This window comes from Balaenoptera borealis (genome assembly GCF_965194805.1).
Source record: "Balaenoptera borealis genome assembly, chromosome: 1".
NCBI classification, from domain to species: Eukaryota; Metazoa; Chordata; class Mammalia; order Artiodactyla; family Balaenopteridae; genus Balaenoptera; species Balaenoptera borealis.
Window position 1 is genome coordinate 103,909,515 of NC_138860.1, and position 26,959 is coordinate 103,936,473.

Genomic DNA, 26,959 nt, shown 5'->3' on the forward strand with positions numbered 1-26,959 from the left:
ATTTTCAGCACAGTTAAGATTCAGATTGAATCTTAATGTTTGTTAAGTAATAATAACAATCAATTAAGTAGTGGAATGAAATAAATATTTTATAATACAATTATAAATTTTTTATGTCTTAGAATGAATTTATTATGAGTATATATATTGTGTAGCCCACCACAGTAAGAGGCCAAAAGCACTCTTATTGTATTGGACTATCAAACAAAGTGCCCTGCTTGTGTTGATTTGAGACGCCATAAGTGAAAATACCAATGACCTAGTATAATGAGTAGGAACAAAATTTAGACACAGTGGGAATTATAACATATTTCTAGCTTGAAAAATAGTTGTTTTCTTTGATACCTTGAATATTATATGTTATGTAATGTAACTGATTCCTTTCTACATGTTTATTACAAAGATTAGAAATGTCAAGTTTTATATTTCACAAATGGCTAAGAGAATGTAAGAAGGAAATTTGAATGTCAGATTTCAAGATCTGACTATATATTACAGGATCGTTTAGCTGACTTTCAATTTTCTAGTTAAAACAAGTAGTTTCATACATGGAGTTCATATTTTTCAGGTGTTATAGACAGGATGTATGGAAAAAAGTAAGTTGTTGACATGGTGTCTCTAAATGTATTTTGAAAGTCAGTTTTGTTTGACCTGACTCTTAGGTTGCCAACATGGTGAAAAGTATTTGTAAAATAATAGAATTTATATAGAATAACAATATCTAATAATTTTAGTCATAATAATAAAATAACTAATATTTGTAGTGTTCTTTATGTCTCAGGTACTTTTTTACACCATTTACATTTACCAACTCATTGAATTCTCATGATGATGCTGGGAGATAGCTACTGTTATGATCCACATTTTGCAGAGAAGTAAACTGAATCACTCACAGGGTGTGTAACTTGCCAAAGATCACAAAGCTTGTTGATGGCAGAGCCAGGATTTGAATCCAGGAAGTCTGAATCCTGGCTTTAGGCTCTTAAGCTTCAGATTCCATTCCTGTATTTGATACTGCTCTACTGGAAGTTCACAAAATATTTTTTCATGTGTTACATCATTTAAATTTAACAACAATTCTATAGCAAGAGAATTTGTATTAATAACATTTTATGGATGAAAGAACTGAAGTTCAAAAATACTAATAATTGATTATTTATTAATCATTAATTATTTATTTAGCTAAATTAATCATTATTATTTAGCTAAATTAATCATTAATTATTTAGCTAAATTATTTATTTAGCTAAATTAATCATTATTTATTTAGCTAAAACTAAAGAGAAATAGGGAGACAGATACCTCACAAAGATAGAGTAAAATATATATATATATATATATATATATATATATATATATGGAGCAGTATTATGAAAAGCTTTAAATGTATATAAATTATATATAATTTACATATAATAATTAGCATTTTTCCATAGCAATCCATGCAGATATACAAAAGTTATGCAAATACCAGAATATCTTCTTAAATTTTTGAATGACATATGGAGTATGAAGATTTTTTTCCTGCTTTTTCTCTAATACTAGGTTTTTTAAAGTCATACTATTTTTTATGCCACTTAATTATGTGAATTACATAGTTCCAGAGAATGAAAAGATTTTAAATTTTGTACTTTTCCAGTTTGAACATGATCTTATGAAAATGTATAATGTATGGATCTTCTAAGGTTAAGAAAGGAGCCAATCTTAAAAACACATATAATGATGGAAGTGAAATCTGAAACCTTCAATTACTTCCTAATTATACAACAAAATAAATGATATCTGAGTATTTAACACACTAAGGGTGACTAAGTCATCAGCATTTCTCTAAATTTTTTATCTTTATTGTTTCCTTACATTGATATGATGTGATTATCTGTATTCTACTCAATCTGTGCTTCATTTGTTTTTAATATTCTAACTTGGGCTTCCCTGGTGGCGCAGTGGTTGAGAGTCTGCCTGCCAATGCAGGGGACACGGGTTCGAGCCCTGGTCTGGGAGGATCCCACATGCCGCGGAGCAACTAGGCCCATGAGCCACAATTACTGAGCCTGCGCGTCTGGAGCCTGTGCTCCGCAGCAAGAGAGGCCGCGATAGTGAGAGGCCCGCGCATCGCGATGAAGAGTGGCCCCCGCTTGCCGCAACTAGAGAAAGCCCTAGCACAGAAACGAAGACCCAACAGAGCAATCAATCAATTAATCAATCAATCAATCAATAAATCTTTAAAAAAAATATATTCTAACTAAAATTTGTACATAAAAAGGGTTTTGAGTTTTCTCAGTGTTTTAAACTAAATTGCTATAGAAAGTCACAATTTATTAGACTCTTTAACAAAATAAACTGGGGTATTTGTAAATAAGTCTTCAGTTGCATTACTTTTATATGTTATATATATTTTAAACGCAATTTTATGTTTATAGGGTCCTCCTGGAGCTGCAGGTGCAGAGGGAAGACAAGGTGAAAAAGGTGCTAAGGTAAAATATACATTACAGGTATTATGTTTGAAAAACTCACGTGTACGCTGGACAACATCTATTTCAGTACTTTTAATAAAATAATAAAATGTCTTTTTTCATTATTAATGCATTCACATATTTTATTTTCTAACAGGGAGAAGCAGGAGCTGAAGGTCCTCCAGGAAAAACTGGCCCAGTTGGTCCTCAGGGACCTGCTGGAAAGCCTGGTCCAGAGGGTCTTCGGGGCATCCCTGGCCCTGTGGTGAGCATCTGTGCTGAAAGATGTCATTTTGAAAATAATGTCTTATTTCTAAGAAAAATTATGAATGAAAATATTTATGTCAGCATTATTTTATAAATTGTGTGCAGTAAATATTATGTAATAAAGTCAGAGACCCTTAGAATATTTAAGTATGTCATTTATTTAATAAGTTCATGGTGAAATTCTAACTTCTAAAGGTAGAATAGAAAACTAAACACTGAGATCTCAAAGGCGTATAATTTTTATACACGCATCCATCCATCTGTGCGTGTGTATGTATGTGCATGTAGACACATACACAGAAAGTAAAAAGACTCAAAAATTGCTTACGATATTTGTAGATGTCCTCCACGTGATGGAATTCATAGGTGATGTTTGCTTTCTTTCTTTTTCGTATTACCAAAATTAGAATAAAGAAAAAATATGTCTGCTTTTGTTAATTAAAAAAATCAATCATGTTTTTTCTTCCACAGGGAGAACAAGGTCTCCCTGGAGCTGCAGGCCAAGATGGGCCACCTGGTCCTATGGTGAGTAGCACCTTTTTCTGTTGTTTAGAATTACAGAAATGAAATTATTTATAAGCTAGAATTCCTGAAATTTCATCTTATAAATTGGTTTATATTCTGTACAGTATTCAAGGAAGCGTATTACTCAGACCTAAAAAGAGAAAAGTAATCCTAACTGATAAGTTATTTGGAAAATATGCCCTTGATCAGAAGATCTTTCCTTTCTTATGTCCAATGGATGAAAAAAAATTTCCATTCTGAATAAAATGCCACTAATGGCCCGGACAGTTCTTTTCCAAATGTGGACAGCTCCCCCAAATGCATGCAATTACACTTAGTTTCCTGGCACTTCATTTAAAAGAATAACATTGGCACAGGCATACAGTGATTCTTTCACCAAATAAATTGTTCTCTTCATGAGTCATATGGGCTGAAAGATAAAGCATTTACCCCCATGAGTGAAGAGAGGTATAATTGTTACAACACCAAAGCTTGGTTACTCTCATAAACTGTGTATGCAAACAACACACTTGAGCAATGCAATAAAGCATTTAGTTGACCAGCATATGGTTCATAGATAGAGTTTATTATAGGAGCCAAGGCTATTCTTGCTACAAAATTTGGGCAGAAGTGAGAATCCAAGTCTTGCCTTTAAAATTATTGCTTACTAAGTAACAGATTCTATTTCATGGTGGAGATATTTGAACTTCTTTTTCCAAATAGTAATATGTAAAGGGATTAATTAAAACAGGAAGCAATACGTATAGCACTATTCAAGTGTAATATATATCAGTTTAAATAGTCAGATTTGTCCATACAGAAATTTAAATTTTACAAAACTGCCTCTTTTCATGAGTATATCAACTACCTCAGAGGTATGTATGTGCTCAGAAAGCCATCGAAACTAGGATTTGCAATCTTAATCATTCAGGAGAACTTGGCCATTTCTGCTAGGAAAAATGTCACAAAAATTTCCTCTAACATTCCAGATATTTCATAAGTGTTATAGAGATTAATTTTTTAACTTGCACTGAAAAGTTAAATATCACTTAGTTTAATAAATGGTTAAAAGTTATCAAATTTTGAGGAGATTATCAAATCTGCACATTACCCCATTGACATTAGAACAGGGACCTGACAAAAGTTGGATCATCGGTTCCATGTCTGCATCACTATTTAGGGAATATTCTTCTTAGATATGTTAAATTCCTAACTGCACAAAGTCATAGCATAGGGAAAAAAAAAATACTTCACCTTAATATCACCCTAAAATTTGCCAAAGATTTTTTTTCTTGTTATTTCAGATTTTTCCAATAAGTATTCTGACCTTTCTCCAGATGAAATAAAAAGCATCAAGCTGGAGACTTCCTTCAGCTAATATTAAAAATAAAACCATCAGACATACCACCTGATTCTGGCTTGCAAATGTTTATATTTCTGAATCTTAGGTAAATGTGGGTTTACAGAGCAAGGAGCTAAATAAACAACTCACATCCTTTTCCGCAGTGAAATGAAAAGCATCAGAATTGAGCAACATGGGTGCCATTTCTGTCTCTGGCTGCTTGTTTTATCAGAGAGTACTTAGAATGCAAATCTATTGTAGCTTTTTCATACCATCAAATAGTTTGATTGTGCTGTCTAATTTTAATGAAAATGCTACTTGGGCTACAGGAGATGAGGATTGGTGGAGAAATCATCTTCAGGATGCATTTTATGGCAATTTAATGAACTTTTCAGCTCAGCTAAGAAATACTGGTACTTATTTTAGTAGGCAATTTTGTATTAGAGTGAGAAGTAGCATATCGTGATTACTGGTTAAGGTCATCACCTCTCAACCCAAGAGCCCTGGTTTCAAAAATGAGCACTACCACCTGCTTGCTGAATAAGTTTTAAGTAAGTTATTCAATTTTTTTAAGCCTTAGGTTTCTCATCTGTAAAATGAGAATTTGAATAGCATAGATCTTATGGGATATTATGAAGTTAAAATGAATTAAATGGGGATATTAATATCTTTTACCCCATGGTGTTCTTATGTTAATTAGATGAGCTATTTCTAAAAAACAAAACAAACAAACAAAAAAAACAACTTAGACCATTTTCTATATAAGTAACAGTTTAACAACTTTATATTAACGTTTGGATTAGAAATTCTTTGGGCTAGAGTGAAACAAACACCGGTTAAAACTCTTAAGATGATATTTGGTGTCTGACCACTCTATATGATCAGCTCTACTAGAGTTTAGATATGGTACAATATTTACTTTTTACTTCAATATTTCTCATGGCAAAAATTAAACTTCTACATATGCATCAATTTTATATACAGATAAATATTCAGAATCATCATATGGAACTGAGAATAAAACAGTACGTGTGAAATCTAAAAAAAAGCTAAGGACAACGATGAGATTGTATAAAGAATTTTATTTGAGGATTTTTAAAGTTGAACTGCTGGGGTGTTTTTTTTTTTAGGAAATAGCAAAAATCAGATGGGAATAAAATTGAGTGTTTTAAAGAGAACAGTAATGGTTGCTACATTCTCTCCTCTGCTGCTTAGTCAAAATAAGCAAGATTTAATCATTTTAAATTAATTTTTATTTTATTTTTTGAAGGCACAATTAGCATCTACTTTAGTTTTAAGCTTTTATTTTGTTTTGTTTCATAATCTTTCATTTTAAGAACCTATTTGTTCCAATGTAGCTGAAAAATTGTTCAGTATTTATCTTCAGACAAGTTTACCTTACTATTATCATACATTAATTCTTTTCACACACTGATAAGTAAAATATCTGATAACATTATTTGTTAAACCATAAGTGCGTGAATAAATGGTAGGATGGGTTACTGAATTATATTTTGATTTTTTAAATGCTACAATTAACTTATCTGTAAACAGGTTTGAGATGAGTAGCATTCCATAATGATTAAGCAGGTTTAAACTACAAAGCATTTGTCTTTCACCAAATTAAATGTTATTTTACAATACTACATTCTAAATAAACAGTAGGATCTGCATTTTCTTTAAACTTCAACGCATTAGAATTTTGAGATGCATTTCAAAGCAAATATTCTGTACAGCATAATACAGCAGGGGAACATATTTGTGTATTCTAGACACTTAAGAATGTATCATCCCTGTTTTCCTTTTCACTTTATTACTTATGAATTATGTATTTCCCTAGGGTTTTTCAGTTTACAATATCCTAAGAGGAAATAGAAAATATGTATACCTGAAATAATATTTTTATATGCAGAGTTGATATTTTTGATATGGTCCAGGTTCAGAGGGTTATTTATAACTGCTATCAACATCATAGCTTTACCAATTTCTATTTCTAACTGATGAAAATGATAATAAACTGATTTCGCTTGGCTAATGCCTCCTTAGATATAGTTCACAATTTCATGAGATTATTAGCTTAGAGGAATTAACACTATTTTCCTTTAACTCCTTCCTGAATAATATTTATAGAAATGATTTTAAATGCATTACAAACACAAAAAATGTCTAGTATGTTTCCCATTACCCCGGAGCAATTACAATCTGCAGTATTTCTTCCTTTTTGCCATTTTAGCTTTTACTATTAGAATGTGATGAGAAAGCTGATTGATAACTATCTGTGGCATATCAGAAACAAATAACAATCATTTACATTACACTTCACTATATGCAGTACTTTTGTAAGCCTGGTTTTTCTTTCATTATCACGATTCTCTGACACAGTTATTATTAGAACACTTTTATAAATAAAGCTCTGAGATAAAAAGGAACAGACCTAAGATTACCCAGCTAATGAGTGGTAGACCTGAGACGCTGAATGAAGCAGTGTTTGGAATATTGATGCCCAGCAAACGACATTCCTATTAGTTCTCCCACTTAACAGCAAAATTTCTGTAAAGTGTATCGCATACCAGAAAGAGTTTGTAAGTAAAATAAGAAGTAAAGAAAGAAAAAAAATCTGGCCTTTTTAATAGTTTTGTGTTTTCAATCTAAAGAATGTATTTACTTTTAACTGACATATGTCAATTTTAACCAATATTTTTAAATGGTTTCTGCTACTGATACAGGTATATGGTTCTTTCATGCAATTACATATTTATTAGAACAATTTTTTCATGCTTTTTTATGCCCCCTTGTTCTAACATATAGAACGTTTGGCATCTATCCTGATGGTCACATGACCGCAAGGAATTATTTTATTATTTCTATTACTCATTTATATTATCCCTTTAAAATTGTGCTATCATGCAACATTATTTTCCTAACCAATAATTCACCAAACCTTTCTGATGAGATGAGAAAAAAGTAGATGCAAAATATACTTACTTAATTTTAAAATTATTAAGCTAGTAATACTAAATAGGTAATGTTTTTATTTTAAAATAAATGACATCCTTTATGCTGTTCTGATTTTCATATTGATTTAACAGATTTGGGACTTAATGCCACAGAGCCATGTTTCTCAGACCTTAATGAGTAACAAACCTGTGAAACAGATTTCTGGTCTCTAACTCTAGAATTTCAGATTCAGTTAGTCTGGATGATGCCTGTGAATTTGCTTTGTTAATATGTTCACAATGATCACATGATGCTAAGGCTGCTGGTCTGAGGGTCACACTTTGAGATCATCCACTCTGATATAGTGTTAGCAAATGAGATGAAAGTCCAGTGTTAAAACCTAGCCTTAGAATATTCCTGAAAGTAAATTTGGTAATTTCTTTGTAGTCTCCTTTTTGTCTACAAGAGATTTAACAAAGTGACATGATTGTTTATATTTATACAAAAGAGAATCTAAACTGAATTGATATAAACTTACATCTGAGGATTAATCATTTTCTTCTTACTAGAATATTATTAGGCACATTTACATTTAAATTACACATAATTTCTACAAAAATAATTTATCTATTGTCAATAGAATGATGTAGGGAAATTGTTCACTTTTATATCAATACTTATAGAATTTCAAATTCATTCATGAATTAAAACAAATATAAATATTTCTGATAACAGTCCAATATACTATTGATACACAGGACTAACTTATACTAACATTATTCTTACCTTCCTCTGATATTAAGGACTTCAGTTTGAGGAGTAAACTTGAGAAACTAAGGAATGGAAAGCGCTCATCTACACAATCTCACAGTAGCCCCTTGAGACAGGAATTATAATCCTTGGTTTACAGATGAGAGAACTGAGGTTCTCTTTGGTTAGCTAATTTAAATTGCTGATAAGAGAAGCTGGCTTCTACCCCAAGTCTATTGTATTCTGAACCCATACTTTTTAAATTACATCATGCTTCTTGGATTAGATCCATGGCTTTTAATATATTAAATTCACAGAAATGATGGACTGAGACTCAATGTGCTCTTTCACACTGAAGACTCAAAAGTGTCTAGGTAGAGGGGAAAAAATTACTTGTGGCAGCCTTGCGGAACATACTATAGTAAAGACTAATCATATAGCTTGGTAAAAATTAAAACAATTTGATTACTAAGTGCCATGTTAAAATCATTATTAAAATTATAATTCAAATAGTTCAATTCAGTCTATATAATTCAAACTCATAGAGAAAACTCATATTTTGTCTTTGTTTCTTGATGCGGTACTTGTAGGCAGTAGTGACTCCTGTGGTGGTATTATCTGGGCCCTGGTTTCATCAGTCACATACTTACAAACCAACTGTCAGTTACATTTTTTCTGACAGAATCTGTTGCCTGCATAGCAACTTTTTGTAATTTCAGAATAAGGATCTTATTTTGTGTTGCCTTCAATTTGGAGTACACTAGTTTTTATATTTAAAAGTCTGTTTAAAATTCATCATTATGAATATTTTCATGAGTAAGGACCAAGACTAAGAGTTAGTTGCTAAAATCATGCGATAATTTTCATTAAAATATAATTTAGCCTAAATGGATAAAGGCCTTATCCTTGGATTATAAAAAGGGTTAAATAATTAAAATACAGGTCCGATAATATGAGAAAAGTAAATTATCTTATCATTACATTTACAAATCATTTAGTTAAGAGATTCAATTCAGAAATTACAGCTAAAAATAGTATCTTGGGAGTTTATTTAGGAAAAATGATTAACAATGGTCAGTTGACTGTCAAAAGTTTATTGAGGTTTTTTGTTTAAATTTTACTGGAAATATTGTAACCGTTGAATGTGAGTTTAACAGAGAAATATTCGATTAAATGAATGTATAACTTGGAAACTTCTTCTTCTAAAATTAGTGTAATTAAAAATGCATCTTTTCTTTCAACTGAAAAACCATATAAATCATGCCCTATTTCTAACTTCATATTTATTTAATCAAACTTATCAATATTATGTTCTATTATTATGGTTAACTGTCAAACTGTGGAGTTATAGACACATAAAATTATTTAGAATCCTGAAAAATAAACAGTGGTCATTATTAGTTATTTTGAACCCTATCATATTATCAAAACCAACTTGCCCAGTGGATAGTAATATGATTCTCTAATTTGTAACTACTCTATGTATGTTTATTATTTAGGGACCTCCTGGCTTACCTGGTCTCAAAGGTGACCCTGGCTCCAAGGGTGAGAAGGTGAGAGTAAAAGAATGTGTTATTACAATGTTGATTTCTTAATAGCAGAAACAATAATGTTGCAGACTAATATCACTCAAAAGGAAATTTCAAGGAATACCTTTGTCATCCTAACCAAGGAAAAAGTTATCAGTCCTTAGCTTCCAAGATGAATTCAGAAAAGAGAAAATATACAAAGTAATAGTGAAAAATGTACCAGAATTCAGTGTTAAAATTCTCAATGTTCCTTTGTAGGAACCATATGGAGAAAGCATATGGTTATACTAAAATAACTATTCAGAAAATAAATAGATAGAATAACAAAATGGTAATTTTTTATGTTTTTAAACATGAAAATAAAAAATTTAAACTAGACTATCTTTCAGATGGTGATTTGAAAGATATGTATGCTCTGTTGCATCAAATAACTAAAGAAAATAAAACATTTTTAGGATGGCATTAATATTTTTAAAACTACTTTTAAATCTTTAAATGTTTCTTAGATGCTGCAAAATTTGTGAAGGATAGAAATCATTTTATATAAAATAAGATGCTTTTTAAAATAATGAATTTTCAGTTGTTTGTTTCACCAATATTATAGGTAGTCATTATTAGTCTTTTAGTTGAAGGAATTCCCTTTAAGTAAATGTAACACTGAAGGGGATATTTTTAGAAAAAATTTTCTCAATAATATTCCCAACCCTTAATAAAGGTCTCACTTAATGTAATCACTAAATGATCCTGTTAGGTGAGGGGAAAGAGGTTCTTAATCCTATATTTCATTCAGAAAGGGTTAAAGTTTTTATCTAATTTTTTACTCTTATGTTTCATAAATTTAATATGCAATTATTTTATGACTATAATTTAATATATGTTTGTAATTTATATATTGTTAAAATTTCTTTACCTTTCAAAGGGACATCCTGGTTTAATTGGCCTGATTGGTCCTCCAGGAGAACAAGGTGAAAAGGGTGACAGAGGACTCCCTGGAACTCAAGGCTCTACAGGAGCAAAAGGGGATGGAGTGAGTAAAGATATAAATTATTTTCCTACTCCTTTCCAATCATACACTCACACACCTGCAGACATTCCTTTAAACATGACCTAGGAAGTGATTTAGAGCATCTTAATCTCCTTAAGTCAATGGTGTTTGCAAAAAGAAATTTATTTAACCTTAGAGTAAATAAATAAAAATATGACTTAAGTTAGAAACCATAAAAATTATAGTTCAATATTTAATTACACAAACATTTATTGAATCCCCAACACATACAAATCATTATTCTGAAGGCTGCAGGAATGTAAAGACATATGTGTAGAGAGGGAGACATTGCAGCAAACTGGACAAAAATACAGCTCATCTTGCAAAAGTTATTTCTCAGGTTCACAATGGAAAATTTTAGGCCATTCTTATGTACTTTTGCATTGTCCAAATTTTGCAATGTGTGTTGTTATGCAACATATGAAAATGGAATCGCTGAGAAAAACTCTTTAATTTGGATGATTCTCTCTGTAGGGTATTCCAGGCCCTGCTGGTCCCATAGGTCCACCTGGTCCTCCAGGCTTACCAGTAAGTACAAAACAAAAGAATTTTATAAAGTAAACTTAAAAATATACCAAAGAGATGCACATGCTCCAGATTTTTATGTGTACTTTTGCCTTTGCATTTTCCAGGGTCCTCAAGGTCCAAAGGGTACCAAAGGCTCTACTGTAAGTACCTTTCTCTTTGGCATCTAAATTTTTCAGTGACACCTACTCAAATGCCTTGTTCTCTATTTATGTTGTTCCTTATTCTTTCTAACAGGGACCTGCTGGCCAGAAGGGTGACAGTGGTCTTCCAGGGCCTCCTGGGCCTCCGGTAAGTGCATGGTAAAAAGCGTGATATTCTGACAGTAAGCACCCTGAGACTGCCAGTGATTTCTCTGAATTTATAAGAAGGATGAAAAAGCATATTCTGTCAAAGTGCTGATTTTCTAGGAAATAGCAACTACTTTAATTAAGTACTCAGGTCTACATGCCAACACTTGTCTTTTAATTGGCTTTGCTCTTTGAATGTAAAGATACCTTAACTATTATAATAATCTTGCTTTTATTAGTTTTTCAAGAAAATCATGTATTTTTCATGTCACATTTTCATGAAAGCAACTGGTTGTATGCCACAAAGATACATTAATACCTGACTAGGAATAAAAACAAAAGTTCAGATGCTTGACATTTTTTTCCTACTGCATATAATGATAATAATAAAAGCAATGATAATAGCTACCACTTTTTAGCACTGACATTTTCCAGGCTTCACACAAGCCTGTTAGATCCATGTGAAAAAATTTGAGGCTTCCTTCTTGAACTTGTTTCCAAGTTATATATGTATTAGTTTGCTAGGATGGCAATAACAAAGTACCACAAACTACATGGCTCAAATAATAGAAATGTATTATCTAATAGTTCTAGAAGCCAGAAGTCTTAGATCAAAGTGTCAGCTGCATTGGTCTCTTCTGAGGGGTGTGGGGTAAACATCTGTTTTAGACCTCTCTCCTTGGCTTGTAGATGGCTCTCTTCTCCTTGTGTCTCCTCACATGGTCTTCTGTCTATGTGTATCTCTGTGCCCAGATTTTTTTATTTTAGAAGGATACCGGTCGTATTGGAGGAGGACCCACCCTTATGCCCTCATTTCACTGTATTAATTATATCTACAGCCACCTCATTTCTAAATAAGGTCTTCCTCTGAGTTACTGCGGCTTAGGACTTCCATGTATGAATTTTTGTGGGGCACAGTTCAATCCATAACAATATGGATTAACTATTTGGTGTAGTTATACTCTTACACATATGTAAATTCAAGTCTGATTGCACTTCTTTTAATTTTGTTTATTTATAAAGTTATAGATGTTTGGAACCAGCTAATGTGTATTTTTAAACTTGATATGAACTATTTTCAAGCACAATAGACAACTCATTATATAGCACATGAACTTTAAATTGTTGTTTTAAGCCTCAGAGATTAAAATCTAGTTGCAGAGATAGGACATGTAAATGAGGACTAATTAATAAATAAGAAAGTAATGGATATAACATATGTACACACAAATCTGTGCTATGTTACATGTATATAAAAAGGTCCAGAAATCATCTGAATTTTGTGCCTACCTCAATATCTCCACTAGATTCTTTTTAAAAGAATTCACAAAGTTTATATATATAGAGATATATGTACATAATACATGTATTTTAGCAATTAGAGAAAACATTGAAAATAGGGAAAACAGTGAAAAGTTAAACAAACTATAAGTTCTTATAACAATAACATAAACAGTAATAACTAATATCTGCAGAATATTTTACCTTAGGAAACAGTTACATGCACATCCATCTCTTTTACAGGGTCCACCGGGTGAAGTCATACAGCCTTTACCAATCTTGTCACCCAAAAAAACAAGAAGGCATACAGAAAGCATGCAATCAGATGCAGGTGATAATATTCTGGATTACACTGATGGAATGGAGGAAATATTTGGTTCCCTCAATTCCTTGAAACAAGACATTGAGCATATGAAGTTTCCAGTGGGTACACAGACCAACCCAGCCCGAACTTGCAAAGATCTGCAACTCAGCCATCCTGACTTCCCAGATGGTATGTTAATAATACACGACCAAGCAAATGTACTGAGCCTCTAAGTTACCAAGGTGCATTGTCAGCTCATTAATTCTAGTTAAATGTTTAATATAGTCTCTAAATAAAACGAGAGTGAACGATTATTAATTCCAATCTTGTAGACAGAAAAAGTCATTTACACTGTAAAACAAGGTCTGCTCTGGAAAATCTTTGTCTTGTTAAGCAAGGTTTCATTAAATTATGACAAGTTCATTTTGGATGATTATAGATAACACAAATGTAATTTGCCTTGTAATAACCATCACAGAATGGGTTTGATGTGTGTACACATATGTGCATGTTACTATATTTATATCCTATATCCTAACTTACTTTTCATTACTGATTAAATAGCATAACTGAATCATATGTGACCTATCAGTTTAGCAATGATTTGATGAACAGAATATTTACAAATGAGGATAGTTTGAGGCAAAAATTTATTTCACTGATCCATGAATAACCAGAACAACTGTGAACAATTTATTTGTAATAATAATCAGGATAATTTTTTATACCTATTATTTGACAAAACTTTTACATACCATTCTGAGAAGGAAACAGTTCCAAGTATCCTAAGTTAAGTGACTAACTCACACAATACTAAACTAACAAGGGGCAGATCTATATCTGATTTTAAGTCTCCCACTTTATGTGGAAATACTTTGCCACTCTGTTTACTTGTGGGACTACATTATTTCCCACTATCGATCATATAATGATTGTTGTAACTGAGATCTAAATAACTCAGTATAGATAGAAAAGTTTCACGCAATTCAGGAAGAGACATTTTTTATGACAAAGAATGTCTTAAAATCTCCTATCTTAATCAAGCACAGCCTGTTAAAAGGAAAACACAGGTAATTATTAAGGGTGCTTTACAAACTGCTATCAAATATATTCAAATTTATAATATATTTATTTGAAAAAGATACATTTAGTTTCATGTTAATTCAGTGATTTATAAGGAGAATGACCCAAACTTCTGATCTAGCTAATATAATCATACATATGCGACTGAAAATCAAATGTAAAAGATGACAGCGTGTACTGACAACATAAAACAACGTGTGATTAATCAGAACCTGAGCAGTCAAGAAAAAAATTTTGTAAATTTTGGGGATGGAAAGCTCACTATGGACTATAGTTCCCTATGATTTCCATACATTAACTAGCTTTATTAATTCTTTAATTACTTAAATTTTAATTAATTACAATTAAATATTTATTTATTAACTTATTGGTGCCAGGCACTGTTATTCATGCAGAGATTCACAGATAAATAGAAAGAATAATGCCCTCGGGCTACTATTGTGTAATGATGGAGACAGGTAAACCATAAGTATTTATAATAGCAAATTATGACAGATACAGATTTCCTCTGCTATCCAAAATTAGAGGGTTCCTATGAAATCTTTTGCAAGCTGAAATGGCATGAAGCCATAAAGGTATATTAGTAATTAAGTATATGTTATTTGTAAGAATATTTAGTAACAATGTTGACTGAATAAGACAAGATAAAAATAATGCTTACCATATAATTCAAAATTATATATTCTTTAAAGCCCTAAGAAATATCAAAGATTAAGAGTGGCTATTCCAGTTGGTAAAATCTTTGATGATTTTTATTTTCTTTTATAAATTTTTCCTGTGAATTTCAATTTGTCCCAGATGTGAATTTATTAGTGGCGTGATCAGAAAAAGTGTAAATTTTTTTGTTAAAGAATTTATTTCAAAAAGCAAACTGGCATTGGATTTTCAGGAGTTCCAGTACTAAGCTAAGCAGTTGGAGCTTTTAAGTTGTTCATAGTTCGCAATCAGTGGATTGACATAATTCAAATTAATATTTGAAATGAAGTGGCAGCATGAAAAATGGTAGGAAGAAAGCAAAGTAATCATCACATGTATATCAAGTCTGTCTCGCAATAATTCTTGCTTAATAAAAGCCCCATTGTCTATTACTTAAGGGATAACTTTTTGTCAACCCCACTACTTACCATCTTTACTCACCTAACACCAAATTAATCGTCATGATAAAATTTGTTCTGTACCATTTAGATGATAGAATTAATAGCAAACTGCATTTAAATATATAAAATAGACTTTCTTCTTAGGAGCCCATTCAAAGGGGGAGTACACTTACTGCATGAAGTTTTTCCTGTAAAGTAAAGCAAAAGTATGATACTTGAGGCTAAGTGGATACTCTCACCTCCATCATTACAGATAAATAAATCAAGGAAAAATATATTGATTATTATGCTCAGATTACTTAAGTAGTAAATAATACATATGGTATTTAGAGTCAGGTATATCTCATCCCAATGTACTTGCAATTTATTACACATGGATAAGAGAATGTTAATATTTGAGGAGGTGGCATTTAAGCCGAAACCTAAAAGTAATAGGCATGCTAAGATTAAAAAAAAAGGATGTTCCAGGCAGAGCGTATGGGAGCATTTGGCAAAGACAAAGGGTTGCTCTTTAAGTATTCAAACGTACCTCAATATGACCAAAAACATAAAAGTGACTCATGTGGAAAAAGATGAATGAATATTCATTTTTCCTTATTTCTCTAATAAAATTTGGTATATAATGTATTCAGTTTTTGGTATAAATGTATTTGTATATGACATATTTTTTCCTACTTCCAGGTGAATATTGGATTGATCCTAACCAAGGTTGCTCAGGAGATTCCTTCAAAGTTTACTGTAATTTCACGTCTGGTGGTGAGACTTGCATTTATCCAGACAGAAAGTCAGAGGGCGTAAGTACCAATCTGTTTTGGTGGTGACTGTTGACAGTTCCTGCCATGTTTTTGCAATATTGAACTAAACAGGAAAATTATACTGTCATATTTTCATTTATCTGCTTTTCTTACAGGGTAATTAGAGCATTTCATTTGCATAAATATGAATAAGACACCAAAGTGACACACAGAGTTGACAAATACTTCTTTTCTTATTTTTTACCCAGATGTATTCTTTATGCACCTGTTTGCTCTCTAAAATTCTATGGCTTTCCATGACACAGCACAGCTGATTCTCAGATTTTAGTGCATGTGTAGTATTTCTTTCCAATTACCACGTGGTAGAACTCACAGCTGTATATTATGCTCAAAATACACAATTTTATAAAGAATGATTCTTTCACATAAAATAAGAGTATTCTCTGCACTTTTGTACGTTTTAAATGTTTAGTCTCTTCAAACACGTTCCTTGATTTTCACCTAGCAGTATTAATACATGTGAGTTCTATCTTTAAAGCTACAGGCAAATTATTAATGTAAGGAACGATTTTTCACTAGCATAATTACATTCTCCAAACATTTTATAGGTGGGAAATTTTGACTTTATTTGTATTGTTTTAGTAAATCACATTCTTCTTAGGAAGTGGAGTAGGCATGCAGAGGCACGGAAACTCCTTAAGACGAAACAAGTAGCTTTAAGTGTGACTGATCTCTTTAGGAGAGACATTTAGTTTGTAAGTGAAGGATGGGTAGTAGGGGCAGGAGACAAAGCAACTTCTGTTTCCCAACCACACTTTGCATTTGGGGAAGTAGAATAAAGCTCCTCTAGCCCACAAAGAAATGTGGGAAAATGGAAATGCCTCCCCTTACAGGATTACTCAAATTCCCTATAGTGAGGCCTATATACCTAGTGAAGCTTATATACCTTTATTTTTGCTGATCTTTGTAAAGCAAAACAATAAATTCAGATCTATAAAAGATTCTAAGCATTCTCCCCAGCAGGGAATAATGGGCTTGCTTCCTGCCAATGACTTTTCCATAACATCCCGCCCTGAGTTACTAGCTGGATGCTTCAGGATGCCTCCCTTGGCTGTGAAATACTCACGGTATCTGCCTTGATGGAAGATGCCAGCTGGCATTGTGAGGGTTTCCTTTGTAAGGTGTTACCTAAGAGTTCCACCCATGTCCCCTACAGCCAACCCTTAGTATGCCTTTACCAAGTTATTTCCCACCCCCTTCTTTTTGAGCAATTAAAGAAAACAGGAAAAAAAAATGACTCAGTCTTCACTAAATTGGAATTCACAAGCTCTATCTCAAATTTTGCTCTTTATCTCATTTTGTATAATCCAAGGTAGACCATTTTAAAAACTCTTTAGCATCCTAGTCTTACTGAAAATTACTGATATATACATAAACAATACTGTTCATAATTTTAACCTACTTTCTAATTCTCCTGTTCCTTTGCAACAGGTAAGAATTTCATCATGGCCAAAGGAGAAACCAAGAAGCTGGTTTAGTGAATTTAAGAGAGGAAAACTGGTATGTTATTACCTCAGCATGAAGTGGTTTATTTTGAACCTCGTACATAATACAAGTTCAAATTATATAATCTCTAGACCCTTACTGTGAAAGTCTAAGTTATAAAAAGCAGGATTCCATGTATTCCCTAGTTTGCTCTATCTAAATCTTAGACCACTTTGTGTTTTTTTTGTTTTTTTTAATTTTTATTGGAGTATAGCTGCTTTACAATGTTGTGTCAGTTTCTACTGCACAGCAAAGTGAATCAGCTATACGTATACATATATCCCCTCTTTTTTGGATTTCCTTCCCATTTAGGTCACCACAGAGCACTGAGTAGAGTTCCCTGTGCTATACAGTAGGTTCTCATAGTTATCTATTGTATACATAGTATCAGTAGTGTATATATGTCAGTTCCAATCTCCCAATTCCTCCCACCTCCCTCTTAGACCACTTTGGTATTTTAGAGTGAAGTCTAAAATTTTTGTATCAAAATAAATGGAAATATATTAAATTTACTAAAATATTAAGATCAAATAAAGTATGCATTTCCCTAAGTACCTGAGATAGATACCATAAAAATGGATTATGTTAGAAATATCAGATGTAGAAAATATAATGTCTATTTAGTATCTCTGACCCTATTTCATTTTCGCTATACTTGAAAACTAATTTATTCTTTGTTTGCAATTTCAGTAAGAACTTTTGGAATGTGAAATGTTTTTTCCGATAGTTACATCTGGAAATAAAGTTAACTGACTGACCTGACCTTTTATGTATTGTAGCACAAGTTTACTTAAAGATTTCCATACAATTACCAGTTCGTGATCAATCATTTTATAGAGATTTTAAGATTGGATGCCAAAACTAAATTTGCATTTAAAAGCTGTTTAAAAATATATTTGTGTTTAAAATATTAATTATAATGTATTTAAATGAACGTTTTTCAGTTATTCAGATAATTATTCAATAGTTTAACGTTCTTTAAAAAAGGTATTATTTTCCATTGATGACTATTTACACAGTTATTATCCTATAAGAACCTACACATATTAGTGAAGTTCTCCACTTGACATAACTGTCTAGTTCAGTCTTCCAATCACATATTAAATATCCATGTTACATTTGTATCTTTGTATGAGATAAAGATACATGCACAGATAGAACTCTGTGTGTGGTTTTATTTTTTGCTGTTTTGTTTTGTTTTCCTTAGAGTGGATTTCCCAGTTGTTGTTTTTCTTTTCTCCAACCTCTCAAGGATCCTCATCATCTGAACTGTTTATCAGTAAGAATTAAGTAAAATCAACAAAAAGGAGGAAAGTCACAGATAACTGCCTTTATATTGAGTGAATCTATAATCTGGGTGAATTTCTTAATTTTTTTTAAAATATAGGTTTATGTTTCAGCTGATCCCAGATACTTTATTTATATCCAATAAATTATGAGCTTGACAAATGAGTTCTTAATAATTTGCAATTAAGACTGTTTTCCTGCTCTAAATACAAAATAAGTATTTCCTGACAATAAATATTCACTTGCATGTCTTGGGCAATATGCTTGGTGCTGGTGATACAATGATGAATTTAAGTACATCATCTATGAACAGACAAACAAGCAGGTCTGTGCTGAAAATTAGAAGACCAAAAACCTCTTTGAAGACTGTGCCGCCAAAATGAAAAATTCAGGAACATGTTGAAAAATTTGTCACGTAGATACATTAGGAAAATAGGTGAAATCAAACAACATAAAAATAGTTAACCTTTGCATTGCACTGAGATTCCTCAGTTTTCATTTTTACTATATTACCACTCTATTATTTAAAAAGATACACAAATAGAATGAAAGATTTCTTGGAAACAAAGGTATTTTTTGTAATACTTACTGACTGATTAGGAAAATGAAGTATATATAGAAGTAAAGTGATTTTTTTCCAAAATAAGTATTGCTGACTGTACCTAAGGTGGGAATACATCCTGATTTCATAAAGTCCTCTATCTGGGTCTTCTGACTCTCAATGCATACTTTCTTTCATTAAGTGAAAATGGGTCTGTTGATGCATCCACATGCTTCTGGGGTCACAGTTCACTGTTGACAGTGATTTTATCCTTTTATAACAGAAAAGAGGAGAAGAGTCTTTATGTGTCTCTTTATTCTCTTATTCCCAGCTTTCATATTTAGATGTGGAAGGCAATTCCATTAATATGGTGCAAATGACATTCCTGAAACTGCTGACTGCTTCTGCTCGGCAAAATTTCACCTACAGCTGTCATCAGTCAGCAGCCTGGTACGATGTGTCATCAGGAAGCTATGACAAAGCACTTCGGTTCCTGGGATCGAATGATGAGGAGATGTCTTATGACAACAACCCTTACATCAAAGCCTTATATGATGGCTGTGCGGTGAGTATAATCTCTGCTTGCCTTCTTTCACAGAGGTGAGAAGCAGTGTGTAACCATTCCACTTTGGCCCTAAGTCAGATTTCTCTCATGAAGTGGGTGTCAATTGTTATTAAGGTTTGATGCTTAACACTGACATATTAAAGTACAGTATATTAGAGACCACTAATATTCACACACAAACACACACAGAGACACAGAAACTCTGAAACATATGTATAGACACATTTTTAAAGTCATAACAGAAGGTAGTCTTGGATCATATGTTATTTTTATGGAATTATTCCTGATATTTGAATACTATTACAGCTAGATACTCCTGAAATGAAAAAAAAAAAGAAAAAATCAAGAGCCTTATTTCATTTGCCTCCTTAATTCATCACTCTAAAATGATAGATAAAGGAATCATCATTATACTGTTTATACCATGGATAATTCTTACCCCTGTATTTTGCTTATAGGGGCATGCTTATTGGTACTATGTTACAACAATTTAGACAGTTATTATCATTTTGTTATTTTTATCCTCTGGAACTGTCTTTCTCACACATGGTAATTTCGTAAGAGCAAATGACCAATAGAGCATCCTAAAAAGCTTGTTGTCTTAGCTGATGAGTGAAGAGAAGTCACAATTACAAATAAACAAAGTAAGTAGGTTACACATAGATCAAAGAAGAGACCATAATGCATGTAAAAGGAGAAAGGGTTTAGGATTTCCCAATATAATGTATTGATAATTATTCATAAAATTAATACATAGCAATAGAAATGCTTCAACTTTAGACTTCTTGCATTATAATTCCTATACTGCGTTCAAATTTTTCTTAGCAAATTTGTCTATGTGTGTGTGTATATACATATATATTTATGTGTGTGTATATATACATATAAGAATTATTATAATAATGGTAAGGATATATTATTTATGTAAGGGTATGACCCGGTACCAATATCAGTTTTCATGTTAAAATGTATTTTTCAGTTCAGTAAGATTCTCTCCAACTGTGCAGTATATTAGAGCATTATCTTGAGTAATTATGGCTAAGTATTAATTATGGTCAACTTTCAAAATTTAAAACTACATATGACATCAGTGATAACAAGAAGAGTTAATTACTACAAAGATAATGGCAAATTTGTTTTCCACTCTCTTCTTTCTTACCTTCTTACGTCCACTCAGAAGCTTAAGAAAGAATAACATATCTTAAAAATATAAAATGATTGTATAACTTTTTATTTCTGCTTAACTTTACAGTCCAGAAAAGGCTATGAAAAGACTGTGATTGAAATCAATACACCGAAAATTGACCAAGTGCCTATCGTTGATGTAATGATCAATGACTTTGGTGATCAGAATCAGAAGTTTGGATTTGAAGTTGGTCCTGTTTGTTTTCTTGGCTAAGATTAGGACAAAGAACATATGAAATCAACAGAAAATATACCTTGGTGCCACCAACCCATTTTATGCCACATGCAAGTTTTGAATAAGAATGGTGTAGAAAATAACTTGCTACATATATATGTACCAATTAGGAAATATCGATGCTCTTGTGGGAGCAGAATCACATGACAAAAGCTTTGAAAATCATAAAAATATAAGATAGTGTGGCTAAGATGGAAACAGGCCTTATTCTTGATTCCCAATTTTCATCTCTTCTTTTCCTATTTGGATTTCTTTGGTGCTGTAGAAAAAAAAAAAGAGAAAAATATATATTCATAAAAGACATGGTGCTCATTCCCATCCATCAAGGATGTGCTAAAACAGTGTGTTTAATAAATTGTAATTATTTTATGTACAGTTCTATACTGTTATCTATGTGTCCATTTCCAAAACTTGCATGTGTCTCTGAATTCCATCTGACTCTAATTTTATGACAACTGCAGAACTATGATGGCAATAAATACATGTATCAAGAAAAAATAAAGTTGCAATTTCTGATGACTCTAATTCCCTTCCTTTGATGAATAATAAAATGCCTTTGTATATATTGATGTTGAAGAGTTCAATTATTTGATGTCGCCAACAAATTTCTCAGAGGGCAAAACCTGGAAGACTTTTGGAAGCACACTCCAATCAACGCTTCTCTACTGATCGTAATTTTGCTGAATTTCAGCCAAAAACATCATGCATTTTAATGCTTTATTCAACGCTATACCTCAATCTTTTTCTTTTCAGAGTCCAGGATTTCACAGGATACTTGTATACAAGGAAAATAAGCAAGTTTATATTTTTGGACAGGAAAATATGTATGAGAAGCTGTTTTAACAAATTGATGCCTCCATCAAACAGTCAATCAGATGTACTGTTTTTTTTACTACCTTATCTTATTGTTTTCAGTGTGCTTCAACCACTGAGGTTAATATTAAAAGATGGAAACTAAACAATTATTTATGAATTTGTTCAATGTTATATTTTTAATCAATTTCTTGAATTTGATTCTAAGTTGCATATTATAATAGTCTCCAAATATTATTTTACCTGCACCTGCCCAACAACTATTATTTCTTTTCTTTCAAGATAATATCATACATTATTTGACCTACCTAATTGCTAAATAACATATGGGTGGACTAACAGTGCTTGTTTTAAAAGTCATGCTTAGTAAAAACAATCAAAACATTTTTTTCCACTAAGGCATTTTCTTTCAGGTAGCTTGAAATAGCAGTAAAATTTAAAAATTACACTCTGAACTTTGTATCTATTTTAAGTAATATATGTAAGACTTGAAAATAAATGTTTTATTATTTCTTATATGAAGTGTTAATTCATAGCAGATTTCACTGGAACATTTTCAACTGATAATTTATCACAAAAGAACATACCTGTAATATTGAAATTAAAACGTGAACATTTGTCATTCAGAAGTTCTTTTATTTTTGAAATCAAGTTTGTAAATGTCCTTTCAAGAAGGGAGATATGAATCGTATAAATAAACTCAAGTCTTGTCTACCTGGATTGGTCATTCTCTTTCTTAAACAGGTTTTAAATTACTCTCTATTGCAGAAAAGGCTTTCAGTTTTGTTTCTTGACCATCCAGGTTAGAATAGTTTTACACTTTTGGAAAAGAATATTATCTTTCAGAGATTAGTTGTTTAAATTCTCCACATTTCTAAAATAAAAACACCACATGGTAATACTCTATTAACAAAATAAAGATAGGGTATATTTAAAATTTCAAAAGAATGTTTTTCATAATTAAATGTTTTACAAAGTCTCAAACATATGTTCATAATTTCAGCATTAAAAGAATTTCCAGAACTTTTATTTGAAATATAGTCTCTAAATCATACATAAAATAATATTGTCTATCAAGAGGAGTCCCATACAACAGAGTATTTACTTTAACGAATGCATAACAATGAGAGAATATTTTGCATATTGACCTGCATTGGGGAAGCTGCATTTGTCCATTTAAAAAAATGGCTTCAAATTTGGCACTCAGTAGAATTAATGCATAAATAACTAAATCACCTATCCTTTTCTATACCTTTCATGTATGGATATGGTCTTCGGCATAGTATCAACTTTTTTTCTCTCTCTTATAATTGATTTAATCTGGACAAAAGGAAGCTAAGTGGAAAGGAAAAAGCATATTATACAACATTCTAGTCTTGGCCCAGCATGTATAAGTTATTCATGTGTAAATTATGGATAATATTATTGACCTGGCAGGCATGGGTAAGTCCTGGGCCTGATGCACGTAAAGTTTTGTACAATTCTCTTTAAAAAAATAATACAAAATTACAAATAAAAAATACAAAAGTTACTATTTAGAAGAAGTAAAGATATTATAACAAATCATTAAATTAAAAAATGGACCTATACCAAAAGTATCAGAACATCCAGGAAAATATTGTTTTTATTAATTCTCTGAAGTACTTCTGTAACACTTTTATCCATGTGTTTATTTGTTTACTTATTTATTTATATTTTTTGGCTGCAATCTCTGAGTGCCTCTTCAAATGAGAATTTTATAATTTAAATTTCTTATAGAAATAATAAGTTTCTCTAACATGTTAGGTTAAAAATTCTTATTATCAATAGCTTAGAGATGTTTCAGTGTCACATTCTGTTATTGGTGAGTACTTTTTAATTTTAGATTATTTTAAATTCAGGAAAAGCTCTATTATATTTCCTTCATACTATACTTCACACTCTAAATCTGTGAGACTTTTCCACAGAATAGCCTCTGATTCTGTGCATGTTTTACCTTGTTTCTCCTCCACTATCACTAGATTTCAGATTCTGGGCACCATAAGACACATGCATACTACGGTATAAATTCTGTTTCATTATCATAACACAGTGGGTGATAGGGTTATTCCAGAAAGCCATTTCTATACTGGGAATACTGGCATTAATTATAAGTAAATAATAACTGCAAGCCACATAATTATATTCCACCATGTAAGCATATTCCACAACCCCCAAATAAAAGAATCCCTAATTAAATTTCCTCCTTACAGGTTCCTTCCACACCACCCAAGACAAGAAAGAATGCCAAGGAGAAGTTAGAGTGGAAAGACTATGTTCTTAGCTGATCATGGTTAAAGAATCGTTGGCAAATTTTACCAATCATATGACCACATGAACATATTTCTAGGAGCTCTCTAAGGTCTTAGATGGTGCCTGTGAAAGAGGATTATGAAGCTTAAGCTTTATTAGTTTCAAGTAAATAGTCCTCTGCATGCTGGATAACTGCAAAATAAATGAGTTAATTAAGGGCCTAGCACACTGATATATACTAAGAGCTAAATAAATAGTTGCTACTGCTCTACATTTCCTACCTCTACTATCATCACCTTAGCATAAGTTCCTTTATAAAACGTGGCTAATGATATGTGCTACCTACCCCACAAGACTTTTATAAAGATTTAATTTTCAAAAAGTAAAACACTGTACAAATTGCATCACAGATGTCCAAATCAGCAAACAGACTCGCATAAAATACAAGCCTTGCAGAGATTCACAAAGGATACAAAAAAAAAAGCAGTAGCATATACCATATCCAAGAATCCAGAATTCATCAGACAGAGCTTCTCAAGTCCCCAGGTTGTATTTTGCTCTCGAGAAGGATGAGTTTAGCTGGTTTTAGGGTCTCTCAAATTTTATATTTTGCTGGTCTCATATCTCTGTAGTGGTCATACAACTAATGATTCCTCAATGCAGCTGCAACCCAGAGATCCAGAGATTGCAGAATTATTCACAACTTAAAATCTTTCAGAATATATCCTGCTAAAACATTCCAAGTTCAGTTATCAGTACATAGGCAACCCCTGCAGTATCCTCATTTCTTTCCTTTTTTTTCTTTTCTCTGTGCTGCTCGGTTTGTGGGAATCTTATTTCCCCCACCAGGGATTGAACCCAGGCCCTCTGCAGTGAAAGAGCAGAAGGGGGGCAGCTGCAGGGGGGGCAGAATTTTGAAGTTAATATTTTCTTAAGATGCAGGCAAGTGGTTTTGAATCATTGAATCATAGAACATCAATGCCAGAAAACTTGATGGTCACTTATCAGTTAATCAATGACTGAGGATATGATTTAGCAACATCACTAGTAAAAACTCAACTTTAGAAAATAATTAGGTCAGAAAGTGTCTTTGCCATATCCTTAATCACAGATAAATAGAAGAGATAAAACCATCACATCTAAATGAACAGTTTGGACTTCCCAGGTGGCGCAGTAGTTAAGAATCCGCCTGCCAATGCAGGGGACACAGGTTCAAGCCCTGGTCCTGGAAGATCCCACATGCCGCAGAGCAACGAAGTCCGTGCACCACAACTGCTGAGCCTGGGCTCTGGAGCCTGCATGCCACAATTACTGAAGCCCGCATGCCTAGAGCCCGTGCTCCGCAACAAGAGAAGCCACCACAATGAGAAGGCTGTGCACCGCAGTGACGAGTAGCTCCCTCTTGCTGCAACTAGAGAAAACCCGCGTGCAGCAACAAAGGCCCAATGCAGCTAAAAATAAATAAGTCAATTAATTTTAATAAATAAATAAATAAAATCTATTAAAAAAAAACAATTTATTATCAAGGTTCTGACTATACAGATGTTTGGAGAACTGAAAGAGCAATTAATACTGGTTTGTGAGTTTGTTTCGTGAAGAAGATGGCACGTCTTCTTCAAATATCTGTAGAGTTTGGACGGGTGTGTATGGAGGTGAGAAGGAAGACCACTTTAAGGAGGAAACCCAGGAAAGAATTCCAGTGGTACAGGTGGGTGTGGCACCTGAAGAAGAGGAGGAGTCTGATAAAGCCCCAGTCATGAGAGGGCGTGGCCTGGTGTGAGGCCAAGGCCTGTGTTTAGGGTTGGGTTTTAATAGCTTGAAAATCATGCAAAAGAGCATGGATATCATGCAGTAAATAATTTTAAATGAATGTTGGTTCTTGAGTAAGACACTCACAATGAAAGTTGTGTTTAGAATGACTATTTTTGGCAGTTTTTACAGAACGGACCTAGTAGGCATTCTATGCTGGATGGATCTGTAAGATGAGTCAACTAATGGGGACCAAGTATCATGAAACTGTTGTGGAAATTTGAGTGATAATACAGATTTCGATTACAGTAATTACACCTCCATGATTTAAGAGGAAGGGACACGTATAAAACAATTTGAAAGAAGAAATGACTACATCTTAACAATATTTAAAATATTCCAGAGGCTTTCACTGGATATATCCACAAATAAGTTATAGTTGCCTAGCCTTTAAGAACATATATCATAAAATAGTAGAAAAGAAACCTTGAATCTACTAAAAATCTGAAAAGCCAACAGGTCTCAGTAAAAAAAATGACATCTGGCACAATCTTATCAATTGGCTTTGTATCTCCCATTGTATCTCATATATTATTGTAAAGATTA

General features: G+C 32.3%; 1 protein-coding gene across 1 annotated transcript in view; it reads left to right on the forward strand.

The window, feature by feature from the left end:
- COL11A1 (collagen type XI alpha 1 chain) overlaps positions 1–23,047 on the forward strand; it is a 208,477-nt gene extending 185,430 nt beyond the window's left edge. Inside the window, exons 55-67 of the mRNA XM_082382788.1 lie at positions 2,421–2,474; positions 2,611–2,718; positions 3,192–3,245; positions 9,753–9,806; positions 10,702–10,809; positions 11,302–11,355; positions 11,460–11,495; positions 11,590–11,643; positions 13,167–13,416; positions 16,089–16,201; positions 17,654–17,722; positions 19,867–20,100; positions 21,353–23,047. Of these exons, the coding sequence (XP_082238914.1) occupies positions 2,421–2,474; positions 2,611–2,718; positions 3,192–3,245; positions 9,753–9,806; positions 10,702–10,809; positions 11,302–11,355; positions 11,460–11,495; positions 11,590–11,643; positions 13,167–13,416; positions 16,089–16,201; positions 17,654–17,722; positions 19,867–20,100; positions 21,353–21,499 (1,335 nt within the window). The 3' untranslated portion in view covers positions 21,500–23,047. The remainder of the gene's footprint in view (positions 1–2,420; positions 2,475–2,610; positions 2,719–3,191; positions 3,246–9,752; positions 9,807–10,701; positions 10,810–11,301; positions 11,356–11,459; positions 11,496–11,589; positions 11,644–13,166; positions 13,417–16,088; positions 16,202–17,653; positions 17,723–19,866; positions 20,101–21,352) is intronic.
- The last annotated feature ends 3,912 nt before the right edge of the window (positions 23,048–26,959 follow it).